Raw genomic sequence first — 21,179 nt, forward strand, 5'->3', positions numbered from 1 at the left:
TGGATAGTCTAATTAAACAATGCCTTAAAAAAATGATAAAGTTATAAAGATTTATTTTTGGTCACAGTTGTAACAAGTAGGAAAACTACAGTGAAAGTCAGTCATAAAGTAAGACTCATAAAATTGCATTCATACATAACATTGCATGTTGGTAAAAGTGTGTGTGTATATATATATATATATATATACACACCGATCAGGCATAACATTATGACCACCTTCCTAATATTGTATTGCTCCCCCTTTTGCTGCTAAAACAGCCCTGACCCGTTGAAGCACGGACTCCTCTAGACCTCTGGAGGTGTGCTGTGGTATCTGACACCAAGATGTTAGCAGCAGATCCTTTAAGTCCTGTAAGTTGCGAGGTGGAGCCTCCATGAATCGGACTTGTTTGTTCAGCACATCCCACAGATGCTCGATTGGATTGAGATCTGGGGAATTTGGAGGCCAAGTCAACACCTAAAACATGTGCTCCTCAAACCATTCCTGAACCATTTTTGCTTTGTGGCAGGAGCATTATCCTGCTGAAAGAGGCCACAGCCACCAGGGAATACCATTTCCATGAAAGGGTGTACGTGGTCTGCAACAATGCTTAGGTAGGTGGTACGTGTCAAAGTAACATCCACATGGATGGCAGGACCCAAGGTTTCCCAGCAGAACATTGCCCAAAGCATCACACTGCCTCCGCCGGCTTGCCTTCTTCCCATAGTGCATCCTGGTGCCATGCGTTCCCCAGGTAAGTGACGCACATGCACCCGGCCATCCACGTGATGTAAAAGAAAACGTGATTCATCAGACCAGGCCACCTTCTTCCATTGCTCCAGTTCTGATGCTCAAATGCCCACCGTTGGTGTTTTCGGCGGTGGACAGGGGTCAGCATGGGCACCCTGACTGGTCTGTGGCTATGCAGCCCCATACGAAACAAACTGCGATGCACTGTGTATTCTGACACCTTTCTATCAGAACCAGCGTTAACTTCTTCAGATCAAGCTTTTTCTTTGAGCTTTTTCATCAGTCAGTGGTAATAATGTTATGCCTGATTGGTAGTAAATATAATCGGTCTCTATTTTCATTTATAATTGACATTTCTGTGTAAAATCAAATGGGCTCATTTATTTAAAATGTTGTGTTTGTATGAAAATGAATTTGACTGCAACCTGAGTCCAGTTTGTGTGGAAATAACTATTTCTTTATTATATACACATTAGCAAAAGAGTGCATGCTACAACTAGAGCAACATATCAACATCTTCAACGCAAGTCTCCGTTTAGTAAGACTGTGAACCCAGAACGATTATTACCCATTTATGCGCCAAGCGACCACATTCCAGTCAAGGAATTCAGATGATCTTGGAGAGGACAAGCGCTTGGCTTTTTGAATAAGCTTAACCGATAGAGGTATTTGGTTTTGGCTTCCCTGTGCTGTCAATTTATGTCTGGAACACAAGCAATTCTTTATGTTAAATGATATGATCTGGAATATTCATTTCACCACCAAATGGAAGAGCTTTAGTTGATTGATTTCCATTCCTTTCTTTAGAGTGACAATTTTTCTAATTAACCTCATGATTCACACTGAATATCTTTAAAATAAAAATGAAAAAGTAGCAGAATCTTTGATAAACATGCAGGGTGTTATAAACCATTAATAAATCAAAGCTCCTTTTTTTCAATGATGAATGTCCTTTGAAAATCCATGTGTCAAATATGACTATGGCTATATTCAGAATAGCATACTACTCTTCCCATTTCTGCAGTATATTGTATACTGTGCATAGCATTAACATTTATGCATAGAATACTCCTAAAAATGGCAAAATGTGCACACTGCACTGGGTACTGTGTCCCACAATGCAATGCACTCATCATGACCTTCCATTTCCAGCAGCCAATGAACACCAAATCACTTATTTATAAACAGAGCAATAAGCAAACATAGTCCTGACATTGGGCTAGTATACTGTAGGATGCAACTTAAGAAACCGAAGCACCTAAATTAGGGCAATATAGAGAAAAGTTTAATATCACTGAAAGATTCCATTTATATAAAACATGAAGGAAAACCCATACTGAAAAGGGACAAAATTAGATATTAAATTTGGCAAAGTATGTAATATGAAAGCGTTTTGTTCCATAAGTGATATGTAACAGAACAGAAGAGGAAGCGCATTATTGCAACAGCGAGGTGTGCAAAATGGCATCAGTTCAGAAGTCTGGAGGGCGGCATCATGGCCGCTCACCAATTGGACTATCAGCTTAAGTTGAGGCATCTCTAAAGTGCTTGTGGCATTTGTGAACCGGTCGAGTTCACATTACAGTGGACAATGCCTGAATAAACAGCTCCATGTTTTTAGACTTGACTCCAAAGTGGCGTCTGCCCTGAAATATTTGATAAAACGTCCACGAACTGAAGTAAAATTCTACATTTACAGAATGAAGGCTAAATGAACTTCAATTGGTTTGTAATGATGCATTCATAGACATACATAAACATGAAGTGGCCGATTCAGTGTTGTTTTCCAGTCTAGTTCTCTCTGGTCTGGAGCTGCTGAATGGCGTTTCCTGATGACAGTGTAAGATATACAACAAGAGACAATACAACTCAATTAGCAATTACTTCATGCCATTTACTGGCAAGCACATTCCCCTCAACCGCTCATTTTCAGACAGAAATAATAGCGAAAAATGGCACTTGATTAAATATGACATTCAGAATGAATCAAAATAAGAAAAACGACCATAATATGCTATCATCACCTTCACAAGTCATGTGTGAGAGGGAGTGCTTGAGGAAACCTGAAGTTAATTTGAACAATAATATAATATTAATATTGTTATTAATAATTATCAACACCCTCATACCGTATCTTTAACTTTCTCTAGGGTGTTTATTAATATTCATGATTGATTTAGCTAAATAAATGTTTGTATAGCAGCCAATACATAAATTTACATATATACATGTACATTAAAAATATATAATTTTTAATAAACTAAATGCATCTTCGTACAATATTATTTCGGTGACCATTTAAACCCGATATTAAACATTTAAATCCCTCTTTGTGGATTCACAGTAAACCATTTTAAGCTGAGGTGAAAGCTGTGGATATGTTCTACTGTGAGACATGCACTGGAGTGAACGTGTTAAACTTTTTTTGAAGTGCTTTCTGACATAAAAAAAAAAAAAAAAAAAAAAAATGACAGCATAAGTTTTTAGCTCTTTTCCATCCTTTTGTGGGTGAGTCTGGCTGACAGCAGTGCGAAGGTCCTCGTTTATTATCCGCTGAGTGGATGGAGGTCCACCTTCACCTTTTCCCCGCTGCTGAGCATCCCGATAGTGGGGTAGAACCCTCCGGCCGGGACCACCACCTCCCTCCTCCCGATAATCTTGCCGTTCCGGGTGAAGAACACCTAGATGAGCACAGAGGGGCGACAGTGAGTCAGCATTTCCACAGCTGGAGAGGGAAGACAGTGAGTCAGCATTTCCATAGGAACAGGGTATCCGACAGTCCTTGTACACACTAATGCCAAAACTCTGGCTACTTCAGGACAAGTGATCAGCACAAGAAAACACTTTGCAAACATCTGTTTTTTGAGCACCGAGGGTATTCTGTGTTCCAATAAGCCCTTCCAGGGAAGTGGCTGAAATATCTGTAAGCAAACTCATCTTAACCACATCTGGGATATCCTGTACCCTCAAAAGACAGCTCTTATGAGAGAGTTTGACAGTGAGCTCATCCATATTCTTGTGTAAGTGTGGAAGCAAGCACCTTAACTCTCACCCAGTGGGAAAAAAAATCAGAAACTGGGTGATTACAGAGTCAAAAACAGAGTCAAATTTTTGGCACAGAGCAGTCTTGATAGTATAACATCCCACTGGGAGACCTTAATGCATTAATCTTCTGTGAAGTTAAGACACTTCACTTGATGAATGAATGTTAAATTACCTCCAATCGGTTTTAAAAAATAATGGCTATTCATTTGTTTAGCAGTCCAAACTGAGGCTTTGAGCTCTTCGGTAATAAATAATTTGGGTTTGTGGCTCAAGTCATTCAATTAGGAGACAAGAAATGCAAAGTGGCATTTCGCCACTATACAGAGAATAAGTTGCAATTATTTTGCTAGTCCTGAAACGGGAAATGTTACATTAACCTGGTAACTGCTGACGCCATTCTGTGTTTTTCTGTGGCCTCAAAAATGTTCCATAAATCTCAAGAATTTTAATTCATTCTGACAATATGACAACAAGCTGCCACATGTTTTCTTTCAAATGAGTCTACAATGTTTGAATTTCAAAGGCTTCATGAACTACGTATTCTAATTTGGATATGCCATTTCTTGGATTTGGGTTCCAAATGGGGACACAAGTTAACAGGTTAAGGTATTAGTTGTGTTGTTAAAGCTTATTTATAATACTCTTGAACTTGACAATATTTTCTCTCTCCTGGTTATTTCTTTGGTAGGGTCAAAGAACCCAGAGAAAGCCAGAGTCTTAATTGTTATAACTGTTGTATGCAATGGTGTGATTCACTGGCTAAAATAAGAAAGCAAAACACAAAATAAACAAAGTAGAGATGAATTTGACTGATATATCGTTACCATGAATTCTTTTGGCCACGATAACCGTGGTGTGAAAAATGACAGCCCAGCACGAGCTGCAGAGTCACACAGAGTTCACTGATCACGTGACGAGAGTAAGGCAAGATGACTGACAAGACCATGCCGGAGGATTCGTTGCTCAACAGAGCCTAAGCATCAGACAAATTTCTTATCTTGTAGAATGCGAGCTTAGCATCGCCGCTCCCTATACACAGAGTACATGCGATTGCAAATTCAAAAGTGAAAGTAAAATGTGTGCGCTCATTCAAAAGTGATTTCAATACCTCCCATATCAAACCTATCTTAGGCTGGGCTGTGTAGTTGTAACCATCTCTTAGCTCTGTATCTGTGTGTGTATATATTATATAAAACTGAGCACCAAATCAGAATATAAGAATGATATATATATATAGATAGATAGATAGATAGATAGATAGATATATATATATATATATAAAATATAACTACTCACCATAACCTTCCGGCCCTCGTGTTCTTGTTCTGGGTCATCTCCCTCTTCCTCATCTTCATCATTCAAATACAGTAGGTTTTCGACACGTCCCTGCTTTTGTCGTACATCAACAGCATCCCAGTCGTCAATTTCATCTAACAGAGAAACACGTTGAGCTGAACTGATTAAAAACTTGGACTACAGTCCTGACAAGCATGCTAAATGGATCAAAGTATGCATTGGCAGTAAAATGGGAAGTTTCTTCTCATCTCTTTTAATGAGCACAACATTCGTGTTCTCACCTTCATAGTCCAGCACGTAGTCACGAGGAAACATAATTCCACAGCCCATGATGTCCCCTTCGAAACAGCGAGGGCCAAACTGGTCACCAACTCCACTTCCATGGAAAATCTTCCCATCATCTATGGAGCAGATAAAATGGACAGTTCAAATGCAGCTCCTTTCATTAGTAAACCATGACCTCACATCAAATCTGATATGCAAATCAACTCAAAATATCCTGGGCATTAACACTTTAAATATTTGGAAACTCTAAAGTAAAGAAACTGGACTATATATTTATATTACATTGTGCATATTTACACTACCATTCAACAGTTTGGGTTCAGTAAGATTTTTTTTTTTTTTTGAAAGAAAGAAATACCTGTATTCAGCAAAGATGTATTAAACTGATCGAAAGAGACAGACATCTATAATGTTGCAAAATATTTCTATTACTCAAATAAATGCTCTTCTTTTGAACTTTTTATTCAAAGAATCCTGAAAAAATGTATTACCGTTTCCACAAAAAAACTACACAGCACAACTGTTTTTAACACTAATAATAAGAAATGTTTCTTGAGCAGCAAATCAGCTTATTAGAATGATTTCTGAAGGATCATGTGACACTGAAGACTGGAGTAATGATGCTGAAAATTCAGCTTTGATCACAGGAATAAATTATGTTATAAAATATCTTATTATACAAAGCATTTATTTGAAATTCTAAGTTTAAGAGACTAAATCTTACCAAGCTCAAACTTTTGAAAGGTAGTATGAACGGTAACATGCATATTTATATACATATAAATATATATCTTTTCGGACCATTAAATCAACAAATCCCTATTACTGCCCTATTAATTTGAGTGCCACCTCCACCTGAAATATCATCTGCTGGTGTCGCTGTTGGACAGTATCACTGTAGGTTAAAATGAGTTCTTTACACTGTGCTTGAGCTCATATTTCATAATATTTGTTTATGTATCTCATCTGATTATCTTTTTAAAGCCTGCTTTTTGGGTGACCCATTTATAGTCAATGATGAATTAAATTAAATCATCATCTGAATTAATTGTAGGACATAAAGAAGCAATGCTAAAGTTAGTGCTTCGCATCAGAGCACTGTCAAGACCTGACGTGAACCTGAATAAGCAAGCACTAATGCAGCATTCCTCACACATTTGCTCTTAATGATCCAGAGAAGTCTTATACTCTTCATCCAGAAACTGACAGGATGAAAGGAGATGTGCTTTCATGCCTCTGTACATTTCTTTCTACTAAGTCGAAGTTCTCCTTATATAAGAAGATAACAAAACAAAGAGACAACAACAATCAAGAGCAAGTGAAAGAAAAACACGGAAAGGTAGCCTGCAGACAAAAAACCTTATTGCAGTGTGTGGCTGGTAAATATTTGTCGAGTTGTCATGGGACCCGTTCCCAGCTCAGGATACTGTTTAAACAATCCCTATCTGAACACGCGGAGGGAGATGAAGACACTGTATCATTATGATTCCCATGTGGGCCTCCGTCCCAACACCACACTCTGCAAACACCACGACCACTGTGGGAGAGGAAGGCAACTAAAAATAGATGGGGGCTTGGGCACGCGCTCTCACCAAGCCTGCTAGAGAGCTTTCAGGCCCTCTGGCACCCGAGCTGGCAGGAAACGCTACACCGGAGCGCAGAGAGGGCTTTCCTCGAATGTCAGAGCTGTTCTCTGGAAAAGACTGGGAACGCAGACTTGCTTCCGCAAACAAGAAGGCCGCTTTATGAGCCTGGGGGCTAAGAAAGGAAAAACTATTTGCTTGCTCGTGTCGTCAACATTTTAAAGTAGCCTAAACAGGGAAGGGTCACGTACCCCTATTGCATTACCAAAACGTGTACTGAACAAACCTGAAAATAGTGATTTGCGTAAAGCAACTCTGCCAACTATTTTGACCCACTTGGCACAGTCAGCAGATGAATTAAAACCGGAACGGGGATCATATACGGTATACAATCGGTGTTCCAAACTCTAAAAAAAAAAACAACAAAAAACATATCACATGACTTCCGACTTCATTTCCCATCAAAATGAGATAGAAATAGCCCCTCTGTCCTTGGCTATGATGCGCAGTGAGGACACTGACCCTGAGAGCGACAAATCATGGCCGTAACGTGTCTCTACGTGATGACTAACAGGATTATGAGTCATAGATGTGGGCCTCTTATAGATCAGGGCAGGACAATGAGTCATGCCCCCTAATCTGACCCGCTTCTGTGGCAATGCCAGACCTCCATCAGCGGGTGCCGCAATGAGGCGCAGAAAAGATATGCCCCATAAATGCAGCTCCGCAAAAGCTGACAAGAGAGCTTGACAAACTACATCACCCTGATGTGAGTGATGATATGGCTGAATTCTTCACAGTCGAGAAGAACACAAGGCCTGGGTGAATTCACTAGCAAATAAACAAACTTCCATCACTTCTAGGGAGGCACCGATATGAAAATTTGGATCGATACAATAATTATTGTCATGTTTTGGTCAATCAATAGATAGAGAATACTAAATACTGCTTTAAAAAAAAAAAAAAAAAAAAAAAAAAAGTATATATATATATATATATATATATATATATATACACACACACACACACACAGTCAAACCACAATTTATTCAGCAGACACCTTGAACATTTCATTCATTAATATAGTTTATTCAGTATAGTTAAAAAAATGGTAATAAAATATGACAAGATCTCAGAGTTAAACTGTGTCAGAAAAAATTTATCTTAATTATGTCAGATAACACTTTTATCAAAAAAGTGGAAAGTATCGAAAAAGTTTTGGGTATAATATGTCACAGTTCACTTTATTTTGCTATCCTCACTTACATAAATGAACTATAGTGTCCTGCACCCACTAATAAAAATATATAACAAAATATCAAAAATGTCTGAACATTTTTTTGTTTGACTGTATATATATATATATATATATATATATATATATATATATATATATATATAGAGAGAGAGAGAGAGAGAGAGAGAGAGAGAGAGAGAGAGAGGGAGGGAGACATAAATACATATTTAGTTATTTTGATATAAAATATTTATCTATAACAAACATATTTATATCTTACGATATATAAATTCATAATAAATTAATAATTATTTTTTAAAATTCAATATACATTTGTCTAAAAAATAAAATAAAAAAATCACATACCTATAAATGTATGCACATGTGCTTTTTATATTTAGGGTACAACAGGGCAAAAGGCGTACCAGGGTAAAAGGCGTATTTGATTTAATTCTCCTCTAAACCACTAGATGGCACAAAAACTTGACGCAGCACTTTTCTAAACATCCACTTTTCAAGATGCATGTGGAAATTTGGCTGATCCTTGATGCGATCGAAGACAGCTGCAGAAAGTTGATTCTGTGCTAATTTAAATGTAAAACTTGTTTTTAAAAAAAAAATGTTTTAGATTTAAGTAGCAAATGACTGAGTACTATGAAACTATGAATTTGACTTAACAGTGACTAAATGTCACTACCCATTCTTCCTGCTGATGCTTCACGTCTTATTGCCTGAATCCACTTTTGTCTCCTTAAAGGCTGGCTTTTATGGTTCAGTAGCTTATAAAAACTTAGTTCTGGGTTTTTTAGCTTGTTTGCTGCACATGTTGTCGCATACCAGCTTTAAGGCATTGTTCTGTTTTTTGTTATAAGTCAGAAATGACAAGGAGGCAGCCTCACGCAATACAAAGTCAATGGAGACTGTTGGAGTGTTCCCCCCCCCATTCATTTCCTTTCCGAATATAGTATTCGGCTTCGGGCACAATCTAAATGTAAAAATATAAGAAATAGTAATGCACAATTAAATATCAAATATCGGTTGTTATAAATAAATAAATAAATAAATAAAAACTTCACTAAGTATATTAAGCGGTATGTTGATGTCAAATTTATGTTCACTTTGAGTCGTGAAGTACTTAAAGGATTACGCCAGACCACCTTCTGTATTCAAGTTATGAAGAAAGTGTAAACTGGCATCACTTTCTTCGTACGTTGAATATGGAAGGCGGTCTAGCGGAAGCTAGATATTTTACTTCATAACTTGTTAAATATGGATTTTTTTTTTTTACACAAACACATCGATTCACATCAGAAGGCCTTTATTAACCCCCCGGAGCCGTGTGGAGTTCATGTTTATAATGGATGGATGCAGTTTATTCAGCTCATACTCGTGATTCCCGTTCACTGCAATTATAAAGTTTGGATGTGACAGGATATTTATTAATATTTAATATTTATTTTAATATTTTTTATTAATATTTAAAGAAAAAAGTCATATACACCTAGGATGGCTTTAGGGTGAGTAAAGCTTGGGTTAAAATCCTTGAACGGAAAATCCATCAGAAGTATCATGGAAAACAGATCTATCAATGTCCAGTCTATCAAATAAGATTAATGAGTGCATTTTTATAGCATCTCTATTGTTAAAGCTAGATCCCAAATAACCCACTAAAGTTAGTAACGTTGCCACATTACTCAACATCCATATATATCAAAAAATCAGAACCGTCACTGTTTATCTGGCTTACATGCAAAATCCCTCACCCTTAAACAATAGGCTCTGAGTCACCAAAGAATCACAGTTTCACTCAGGATGATACTCAGTGACTAATCTGTTATGTGAAGTGGTATGAAGGCATGAAGGGGTTGAGTATAAAGATTGCCATCTTTACATTGAGCAGCAATCTTATCCGATATCAACTTCCTTTGAGCTGCTTTGAAAGATGGGACCTGTGGAGTGAGATAGGGCTATTTATCCTCCTGCCATTTTCAAGAGGATTTGCTTCTAATCAACACACTGATCTCATCTCTACAATCCTCTTATCATCATCCAGGACCTCCACACACTGTAGAGATGGTGCCCATAGATGTGTAGGCTTGAAAAGAGAAGAGGAGCCAAATAATAAAGCTTAAAAAAAAAGTCACCACCTGCAGGAATTCTGGGTAATCCATGCATGACCTGTGATAGGAATACAACCAGAGATGACAAAACGGAGAAAACAAAACAAACTTTATGTAAACAGGATCTGAATGTGTGGAGTCATGTGTATAAAAAGAACTATGTGGGGAAAAGAGTGAGTACTTCTACATTACATAAAAGTTTAATTTCAGATTTTGGAATAAAAGGGATATACATCTTTTTTTTATGTCCTCAGTGCAATTCATGTGATGTCGGGCTAACAGACATACAGAATGTGATTGTAGCCTGGCTTTGTCCAGAATGTATAGTATACATGTTCATTGGGCTACAATTGGCCTGGGCTTATGATGCGTTCAAGTCATGACAGATAGAACGTATTTACAAGAACAATCTTTAAATGGGTACTTCGCTGGCAAAATGGGCTTTCAATAAAACTTGGCTGCCTATGCAGTATAAAGGTGAAAATGTTTTTTAAATCAGTGTTATCTGACTAGAGAAAACAGAGAAAAAAGGCTGTCGTCTTCCCCTTCGCCAAATAGGTAGGAAAACTTCAACACCCATAATGCACTGGTCAGAGTCAAATACCGCCTTGCTTTAGTAGGAAATACTTCGTAGCAAACTTTGTCATAATGTCAACCTGTATTGTTCACGGATGCAAGAATTGAAAGAGCAAACGTTTAGTCAGTGAAGGATCCAGAACGTTATAGGCAGTGACAAAAAGCTGCAAAGAAATCGTAAATATGGAGAGATCATCGATATGAAAAATCTGAAAAACCTCTGTGTTTTTTGTCAACATTTCAACCTGGATGACTATGAACAGTATTTCAGGCCAAACGCAGGTGAAAAAAAACTGAAAGAACCTGTCATCTTCCCCAATAGATGCAGCTAAATTAGCTAAGTTGCAAGTAAAAATGTGATAGTACTGTACAATTATGACAGAATATGTAATGATTAAATTTACCTTCATAAATTGAATAAAAACATTAAAAAGATTATTGCTGAATTTTTTGTAGTAAAAGGTACATCACCATCTTGCTTCAACCAAGTGACTTGAACGCATCCGGTATCGTAATTACGACTTCCTTAACCCTAACTTATAAATACGAAATTTCAAGGAGGTCTTGAACACACCAATAGCGCATATGTGGCGAAAGAGGTGACACACTGTGCATTCAACCCTTCAAACTATTTGATTACGCACTGTGTTATGTATATTTAGACCGATGAAGACTAGACTGACTAGGTAAAAAATTAATTTAGCTCGAAAATAACTGTACATATGAACATTCTGACTGCTGTAATGACAAGACTGAACTTAACAACTCACCTGCGTGATATGCAACAGAACCTCGACTCCAGCCTGGATGCCTGTTCTTTGGGTAATCCTGACAAAAGAGAGGAAGAATAAGACACATATTCTAATAATTAGACAACAGTCTGGTTTTATAGATTCCAATGACGGATTTACTGCAAACACAAACTTGCGACGCTTTCACTTTCCACAATCTCACTCAACACTTTCATATTAATGTGGTGGAGAAAGGATTGAGATCTACAGCCAGAAAACAATTACAGCATCACAGCTCATTGTTTTAGGTTTAAGAGTTGCTGTCACATAACAGCAAAGGTTATGTTTTTTTTATATACAGATACACCTTGCCAGCAAAAACACAAGGAGCAGCCAATATTTTGATAAGATCTGAGAAGGAATTAACATGGAAAGATTTTTTTGTATTTCTCTGTTTTCATTTGAAGAGACCATTAAAGTCTATTTACATCAAAAATTGTAGCAACAATTCATTATATCCCTTATAATACATATATGATACATTGATAATACACCTTATAATCTTTAAAAGGTTCAAACTGTTGGTCACCATGAAATTAAAATTGGCATTTTTTTATGTAATATCGCAGTATTTATTATAAATGATTTATCTTTTTTTTTTTTAATTCATGTGCCCTCTTTAATCAAAAAATAACTGTTTACTGGTGTGAGGGCATGACAACCTGTCACTCACATGAGATGACTGATGAGATGTTAAATCACAACCATCCAACCATCAATTCCCAATGGACAAAATCAAGCCCTGCCCTACATTTTTTTCTTGTTCAAGAAGCCGTTTCACTGGGATATACCTCACAATAGGGAAGAAAGTAAACTTTCATTTCATGCTGACTGGTATCATCAATAAATACTTTGCAGAATTAGTCCACCTATGCTAATTTTAATTCATGTTTAATCATAATAAATTGAAATTAATTTATATAACTTAAAAGATTAAAAATGCTAGTTCATACCTAATACATTAAGTAATGTTAATGAACTGAACCTTATATATCCTGTATAACATGTAAAAACATGTATCACTTCTTAACTGAATTCTGAGTAAATATTATGTACAAATAGATAATGAATTAATTGTTAAATTAAATCAAAAACCCATATGCACAATTCAAAAGTCAGATTTGAACTGTGCATATTGAACTGTGCAGATTGTTTTTGATTTGCTGCATTTATTTATGATCTAGTGCCCAAAAAACATTTCTCATTATCAATCTTGAAACAGTTGGGCTGCTTAATATTTTTGTGGGAATATGATCGATTTTTTTTCAGCATTAGAACATTCAAAAGAACACCGTTTATTTGAAATATTTTGTAACATTATAAATGTCTTTACTGTGTTGGCATTTCTGTAATCTGGTCTAGGGGATTACATGGGGATCTGTTTTGGTTAAGGCTGATAGAGGGTTTTGTTATGGTTCAAGTCGAGATCTTTGAATCTGTTTATCTAATAAGGAAGAAGAGGAAACATAGACCGGGGGACTTAAAACTGATTTTTTCACGATATAAGCTCGGACCTAAAACGGACAGATGATTTAAGCGCGAGCCACAATATCCCGTTCTAAGAAAGTAAGATGACACTTTAACATCCCTTAGTCCGCTTTCCACCCCGCTAGCGTTGTGAAGCGCTATATCGGCTCCAGCGCAATGAAGTTGTGCAACAGAGTGCGCGGGGATGATACCTTAGGCGAATCTGACAAACAGCTCGAAACATGTAGAGACAATGGAGTGGCGCTCTCTGGAACAACACATGAGAAAGTACACTGTTTGCAAACATTACTTAATTTCGAATGAGTTTACATCTGCGCCCTGACAAGGTGAAAAATGATAGCGCATTCCATGTATTCGTACGATTACATCTGTGCTCTATATCATGTACCATGTATAAACACACAAGCAAACAGACACTTCAACATGCCACGCAAAGCACACAAGCCATCAATCACCCCGCTCGCCACAGCGACCCACATAACAGTTTTTTTAATCTGTCAAATGAAATTATATACCACATACTCCTGTTTGAGAAGAGGAGCTGTTCATGCATATAGCATTCTGGCCCCCTGAGGAGACTGCAAAATCCATTAGAGAGAAGCATCGAGCTTCCAAGAAACACAAACAGTAGCATATGTGTCCGTGGCAGAGCCCTATCAGATCCACCCGGGGCTTTTATGTGCGATACTCGAGCTGCCTGCATTTCCACACTGTGGCAAAGACAACAAGTAGCAGAGAGGCTGCCGGTGGAGGCAGATGCACATCTGCACATGACATACAGAGCAGAGATTAGGCCAAGAGGGTACCTGCCCCCAACCACCACAATACGGGTGCTGGGAATGGCATTTGTGCAAGCTCCTGTCATCACGAAACGATGAACTATGAGCACTTTTAGAAAACTCTTAAAACACTTTTAATTTGACCTCTGTCAGTGCATATGGGTCATTGACGAATAAGGTTTTTAAAAGAGATTATGTGGTTTTATAATCATTTAACACTGCTTTTGTCATTTTTTACAAGATGGACAAAATTTGTCACCAAAAAAGTCATTCGGTTTAACCAAAATTTTGGTTTTACTGAATGACACTTTTGGTTATACCAAATGACATTTTCAAATTTTTCAAACAATGCTAACAGGCTGATATTTAGCTAGCTGAAAAAATAAAATAAAATAAATAATAATAATAATAATAATTGCTAGCTAGCTGGCAAAAGGACAAAAAAAATATGTATATTTATATAAATATAAATATATAAAAATATAAATTTATATATTTATATTTTGACTATTATGATAGGACAGTGATCAGATAGGAAGCGAAGTGGGAGAGAGAGAGAGGGGGACAGGATCGGGAAGGACCACGAGCCGGACTCGAACTCGGGTTGCCCGAAGTGCATTAGCACTACATGCCGGCGCGCTGCCCATGAGTCCATCGGCGCTGACAACATTTTATATTTAGTACAAGTTTTTAAAATATTACAATATTTTCCATGTATTATAGCGGTTGTACCGAATGACCTGATGTTTCGGGACATGCGTATGAGCAAGTCAAAACATGAATTTTTCAAATAGTTAAAGCCAAGTTTACACTACAGGACTTTAAACGTCGGCAGATCACTGTGCTGTTCAGACAACATGACTTGCTGTGGAGTCTTGAAGTCGCTGTGGTGTTCACACTATGTGACACTACGTAAATGATCTGCAACAGGAGGTTACACAATACACGAGCTGACGACAACTGTCACCCAACGACTTCATTTGAAAATGGATGTTGGGAGGAAATTAGATTAAATTTTGAATTAAATTGAATTAAAATTAAATAGTGAGGTGTCGGTGATGCATCAGCGAGCCTCTTTGATGCGTCCTTGAGTAGTTCACACATAAAGATTGGCAAGCGCCGATCACCTGCTGATTTCCCCCGATCACAGCCTGACCTGTCGGCGAGCTCCTTAACTTGCAAATCGGGCTTAAAATCCTGTAGTGTAAACTTGGCATAAGAGAGAGTTATTTACTTTGCTTCACAACCATGTGATGCTTTGCAGGTGTCTGATTGATCCTGTCACATGATATTGACCGCATGACTTTATCCAAAATGGTCCCTTTACATTGGTTACTTCGAATGACATCAATGAAATTCATTGTTCCGGACATTCTTTCTCATAACAAAGCAACAACTTCTACACATAATTCTAATACCATTTTGCACTATGTTGATATATGATGTTATAAAATCATGCCAGAATAAAAATATATACATTTATTACATTTTAAGATATTTTAATCACAAATGAAATGGCTGTATTGGCCTTTGGACGGTTAAACCGAATGACCTTTTAACACTTCAAAATCTTTAAAATACCTTTATATGTAGCAAAATATAATTAAAACCTTTCGGACTTACATTCTTTGGATGTCATATCTTTGTTTTTATTATTATTAAGGCCTTTGGACAAAAAAAATGTTCCATCACGTCACTGACCCATACACATACATCACATGAGAAATGTCTTATAGATAATAGTAATAGATAATAGTAATTATTATTAAATCATAATAATACTACAACTAACAACAACATAAAACATGCTGTGGATTGATGAGCTGCTGGGTTCATTAATATTAATCATGTTGTTAGCATTTGTTTGAACTTATTTGCTGAAATCAAAACAGGGATGGTAATAGATGAGCGCCAGCCAATGAGATTGCCGTTTACACATTAGTTCCGCCCACTACGGGAGAAACCGGCATATCTTTAGTTTGTTCTTAAAAGCTGAAACAAAAATGTTTTGGTCCCGAGGCTTCCACAGACGATATATATATATATTTTTTTTTTAATATTTAGACCACTTCTATTATTGATTGCTACAGGATGTGAAGAGAGCTTCAACCAGAATAACAAAAAGTGTTTATTAAAAAAATTGCCTACCCTACCTTTAATAATGTATTTAAGTGCTTTGAAGTTAAAGAAACACCCAAACATACAGTAAAATGGAGCACTTGAATAGGTCAGATGGATTGGTGACAGACTATTGTGTTTCTTGCTGAACACTTCGAGAGTTGATCTCCACTTGTGAATGTTTCCAAAATAAATGAGGACACCAGGGTCAGGAACACACACTCCCTCGATCGCTCCATGGGAAGTGCTAGAGAGCTAGCTGAAACCGAAGCCCGCGGAGCCGGATGAGAGCAGAGGAAAGGGTTGGTGCGAGAAGGGAAGGTCAGGAGGTGATAAGGGTCGGACGCAGACGTGGCCGCTGAGGCTCCGGTACGCACCTCCGCCCCTTGTTAGAACCCAGAAAATCTTTGTCTTGCATCCTAGCAACCCAGTGTATATTCCGGATGCATGCGCACGAGCTCGTACGGCCAGCTCCAGTCCCCGTTCACAGGGGGTGAAAGTTCACTGATTGCAGTTAAGAGCTTGGCTCTTCCTCTCCACATCCGCCATCATACTCAGACCGAGACTGGGACTATCAGAGAGCAGACTAGCTTATAATTCGGCCCATCTGGTGTTCCCACCGCAGTAGAGATCCTGTCATTACTAAGAATGATTGCCATTTCGTGGTTGTTCCTCAAACGGCAGAGGTGACACGCGCACTTGATGTTCTGACAATTAACAACCACATTGTGTGTAAACGTCTCTCCAGACACAGGATGCAGCGAACAGGGTACACGTCCAATGAGAGTAAACAGTAATTAGGCAGCTATGCTTTACCTGATATTTGATATGTAATGAAAAACAGATGCAAAGTTCCAGAAAAAGTCAAAAGTAGAAAAACAAAACAAAAATTTCTCTCTGTTTCTCTGAGCAACCAATGGCCTTGCACAACTCGACACGACAGACTTGTTTACTGTCTGCAGTTCCCAACCTGAGACTAATTACTCTCCGCTTTCCTCGTACAGAACGTCAGGAAGAGAGAGGAACACAGTGGTCACGTTCCTGTCCCAAACCCTGCATGATGACTACACCTTGCCATCATTTACTCACCCTCATGAACAAGGGTTTTTAACTATTAAAACATTTCACACAAATAAAACAAAAATATTAGATGAAAAACTTTAACAGGAAATAAAAACTAAAACTGAAATAAAAACAATTTAAACCTAAATAATGATATAAAAAAAAAAATAAAATTACAAAAGCAAATAAAATCCCCCAAAAAACTTCTAAAATTTTCAACAAAAGTGAATGCGACCAAGCTCCAAAAATCCAAAAAAGCACCATAAAACCACCCTAAAAGGTATCCAATGCCTCACATTATATTCTGAGATTTAAGAGCTATGCCAGAGGGGAGAATATTTAGTAAATAATGACTTAGATGATAATGATAATGATAATGACTAGTAAATTTAGAATTCTAAAAATGTTCCTAGTTCCAGCAGTGCGAACACACCAAAAAGCAGGTACTTCCGCCAATAGTTATAGGAACTATGAAAATGATACTCTGTTGCAAAAGCCCCTCATATGACAGAAGAAACAAAGTCATATGGGAAAAACTAGAGGATGAGTAAATGATGACAGATGAATGAGCTATTCATTTGAGCTTGACAGTAAGGTGATTCTCTCAAACCGCTGTTCTATTTGCATACTTCGCCTCAGGGCATGTTATAATGTCAAATTGTAACTGTTATGAGATCATTTGCAATCTTGGTGTATATCCAGAGCTTACTGTACACATCCCTTCTTGTTCAGGCCAAAACAATTGGGAATTTGATCAAGACTATAAAATTGCCAAAAATACAAAAAAACAAAAACAATTAAAGCTGCAAGCAGCATTTACCGGGGTTCAAGCGCTTAAGGCCTTTAAGCACATAAAAAGGTATTATATTATATTTAGCAAGCATGTAAACACTTAGATCATAGATGGAAAAGACCATTTACAGCCAATAGAGGCAATTAAGTAAGGAAAAATATGGTTTTTAAATGTTTTTTGACAGTTATAGTGCCACCCATTACCCGATCTCCACCAATTTTTTTGGGTGTCCTCAGAGTGTGCCCATAGATATGTGTTAATTTTGGTGAAAATATCTCGTTTCGTTTTGAAGTTATAGATACTTATATATATGAGAGCATTAAAAATTATCCAACAACGTCTTTGATTGAATTTTTTGCCACTTCCTAACAAAATTTTGACATTTGGGCTTAACCGTTCAGTTAATCAACTTAGGTTCTGTGTTTCCTACGCTGGTTTTGTCTCGATCGGACTAACAGTTTCGAAGATATTCACAAAAGTTTTTTAAAGCGCTAAATCACAACTTTGCACAAACCATAAGCCAAAACCTGGCAAGTCTGGTATCGTTGGACTAGGCAAGGTTTCAGGAGTCTAAGCATGTGATTCCCGTGAAAATAAGTTGACCACATGCAAAGTTGTACACATTTTCTTCCAAAACCATTAAAAACATGTGTTTTAAAAGTTTTTAATAATTATAGCGCCACCTATGGTTATTAATGACCCGCTATAACATGACCCTGTTATAGCGGGTCATTAATAAGTGGGCGTGGCTAAATATACCCAAAAGCCTAAAGGAATACTCACAAACTTCACAAAAAAAGGTGAGCACATGCAGCATTTGACTGCATAATACAGTATATGCCCACTGAGTTTCATTCTGTTCGGCCTCCGTTAACCTTGTCTAATAGGTTCTCAAACTTCATTGGCCGATGGCGCCCAATGTCCTCATAGGCAATCATGCCCCCTTGGACCAAGACACTGCATGCCAAATTTCAAGTCGATCAGACTAATGGTTGCAAAGATACAGCTGTTTTCATGGTTTTTTTTCAAGTTACAGCGCCACCTAGTGTCCAATCAACGCAATTTCTTTTAGCGTGACCAAAGATTGAGCCCCTACGCACGTGTACCGAGTTTGGTGAAAATATCTCATTTCGTTCACGAGTTATAGCCATTTTAGTAAAGTGGCTCCACCCATTTGGAACGTTTTGTTGCCCCATAGCTACGGTGAATCTAAATTTCAACTTTTTTTGATAACTTTTGATATTCAGACTCCAGAGAATCTTTCTGCATTGGTTTGGTTCAGATTGGTTTGGTTCAGAAATTTGAAATCGGAGATATACGTTTGGTCCGTATTGATCCAAGGATTCCAATGATATAAGGCACTTGACTCTAGGACAAACTGTCTAGGAGTTATGAGCGATTTTGCTTTTTTGATCGCTGTAGCGCCACCTATTGGCCGATTTGGATGAGTCTGGGTATCTGTGTAGCGAGCAAGACTACTACCATCTGACAAAGTTTCAAGTCTCTTGGCCTTACGGTTTGGGCTGCCCGATCAGTTTTAAGGCATAAGAAAAATAATAAAAATCCTTACAATTACAATAGGGTTTCAGCACTACGTGCTTGAACCCCTAAAAAAAACAACAACAACAACTAAATGGCATTCGCAATGCAATGTGACAAGTAATACTGAGTATTTAGGAGAATATAACAAAGCATGGAAAGTGTTGTGCATGTGTGCATGCATTTCCCTACATTAAATCGAATTAGCGAACACTTTTAACCCTTTAAGACCTGAAGGCTTTTTTAGAGTTTTTTTTTTCTGGGCGACATACACAGTCTCATAACTCCAAAACTGTAGCAAGGAGAGTCAAAAGATAGGTATCATTTGATAGAACACTTTTTAAATATTTAGAAAATATAAATTACATTTGGACATTTTCATGCTCAGAAACTGCTGATAAAAGACTAAAAAAAATATATACTTTTTTTTTTTTTTTAATAATTTTTCTTTTTTTTTTTATTTGACATGGAATAACTCAGAAAGGCAATAAGAAAAATTCTAATTTTGTGGTGATAGCATAAAGTATAGTTGAATAAAGTGTTATTCATTTTTTCGCAGCCAGATGGAGCCCATGGGCGGTAAACTCTGGTTTAGAGGCACTTCTCAGGAGTTTTTCAAAATGGTCAGATGCATTAAAAAGATGAGATTCTAAGCTTTAAGATGATACCTATTTTGTGTTATGCCACGTTGGAAAACGAACATGGATGGGTCCGGGAACACTGGATACACACTGCATCCCGGAAAGATGAGAGATATGTTTTTAGCTAAGTATGTTAAATCATTCCGTGAGTAATATCTTGTGATCAATGCAATATATTATGATATTGATTTTAATCGTGAGAATCTGCTTTAAATAATGATGTGCCATATTCTATGATCTGTGCATTTTTCATGAAGTTATGAGCACGTGAAATCTACATATTTGTATTCAGTTAGCGGCTGTGCTGTTTTTATTGTAAACGCATATTACTCGGACTCATTAGAGGGTGAAAACAATGCAACAGAAGCATGTTGGAGGCTTGATCTGAACGTGTAAAGTCTCTGGTTTTGTATGCAAAAAGAATTTTTGTGCTACCTATACGGGTTCAGTTTTTATTGGCTCTTAAAGAGAGATACGCAAATGGGAGCGCCGACGCTCCATCCGGTCTTAAAGGGTTAATCACAAGTAACTTTTAAATGAGGAATAATAACACTATTGACTTACTCTTCTTGCCAGGCCCAGGGCAATGTAGCACTTCTCTCCAGAATCCACAATCTCCACTTCAAAGTAGTGACTTCGTGTTGTGAGGGGCTGCCGGGCCTGAGCCAGACCCACGTCCATGATACTCTTCCCTTTCCCAACATATTCCAGAAGCTGTGGTAGAACATATCATAGACTTAATCAGACTTAATTTAGATACATTATAGAGTATTAGATATCATTACAAATGTTGTAATCTCAAGATTTCAACTTTTTGCTCATATAGAAGTAAACACAATCTTGTCGGGTGGATTATCCAGAGAGTTTAAGGGTAACTTGGCATAAACCAGACATACCTTCAAAAATAGTTAGCCTGGCTGTGTAGGTTTGGGAAATGAGATATGGTGTAGTGCAAACACACCTGGCTAAGCTTCAATTTTTCATGGAAAGGAAGACCTTGGTTTATGCCAAGTTATCTTCAAACTGGTTTCAAGTTTTATGTTCAGATAAACTACCATTCAAAAGTTTGAGGTCAGTCAAGTTCTTTGCACATG

General features: G+C 37.4%; 1 protein-coding gene across 2 annotated transcripts in view; it reads right to left on the reverse strand.

Annotated features, from left to right (window-relative positions):
* Positions 1-1,167: 1,167 nt before the first annotated feature.
* spryd3 (SPRY domain containing 3) overlaps positions 1,168-21,179 on the reverse strand; it is a 50,782-nt gene continuing 30,770 nt past the window's right edge. For both annotated transcript variants that reach the window (XM_048179247.1, XM_048179246.1), the window contains exons 7-11: positions 20,650-20,799; positions 11,645-11,702; positions 5,355-5,474; positions 5,074-5,207; positions 1,168-3,413 (exon numbers count right to left, since the gene is read on the reverse strand). In XM_048179247.1, coding sequence (XP_048035204.1) covers positions 3,279-3,413; positions 5,074-5,207; positions 5,355-5,474; positions 11,645-11,702; positions 20,650-20,799 — 597 coding nt within the window. In that variant the 3' untranslated portion in view covers positions 1,168-3,278. The remainder of the gene's footprint in view (positions 3,414-5,073; positions 5,208-5,354; positions 5,475-11,644; positions 11,703-20,649; positions 20,800-21,179) is intronic.

The sequence above is a fragment of the Megalobrama amblycephala genome, linkage group LG24 (genome assembly GCF_018812025.1).
Source record: "Megalobrama amblycephala isolate DHTTF-2021 linkage group LG24, ASM1881202v1, whole genome shotgun sequence".
NCBI classification, from domain to species: Eukaryota; Metazoa; Chordata; class Actinopteri; order Cypriniformes; family Xenocyprididae; genus Megalobrama; species Megalobrama amblycephala.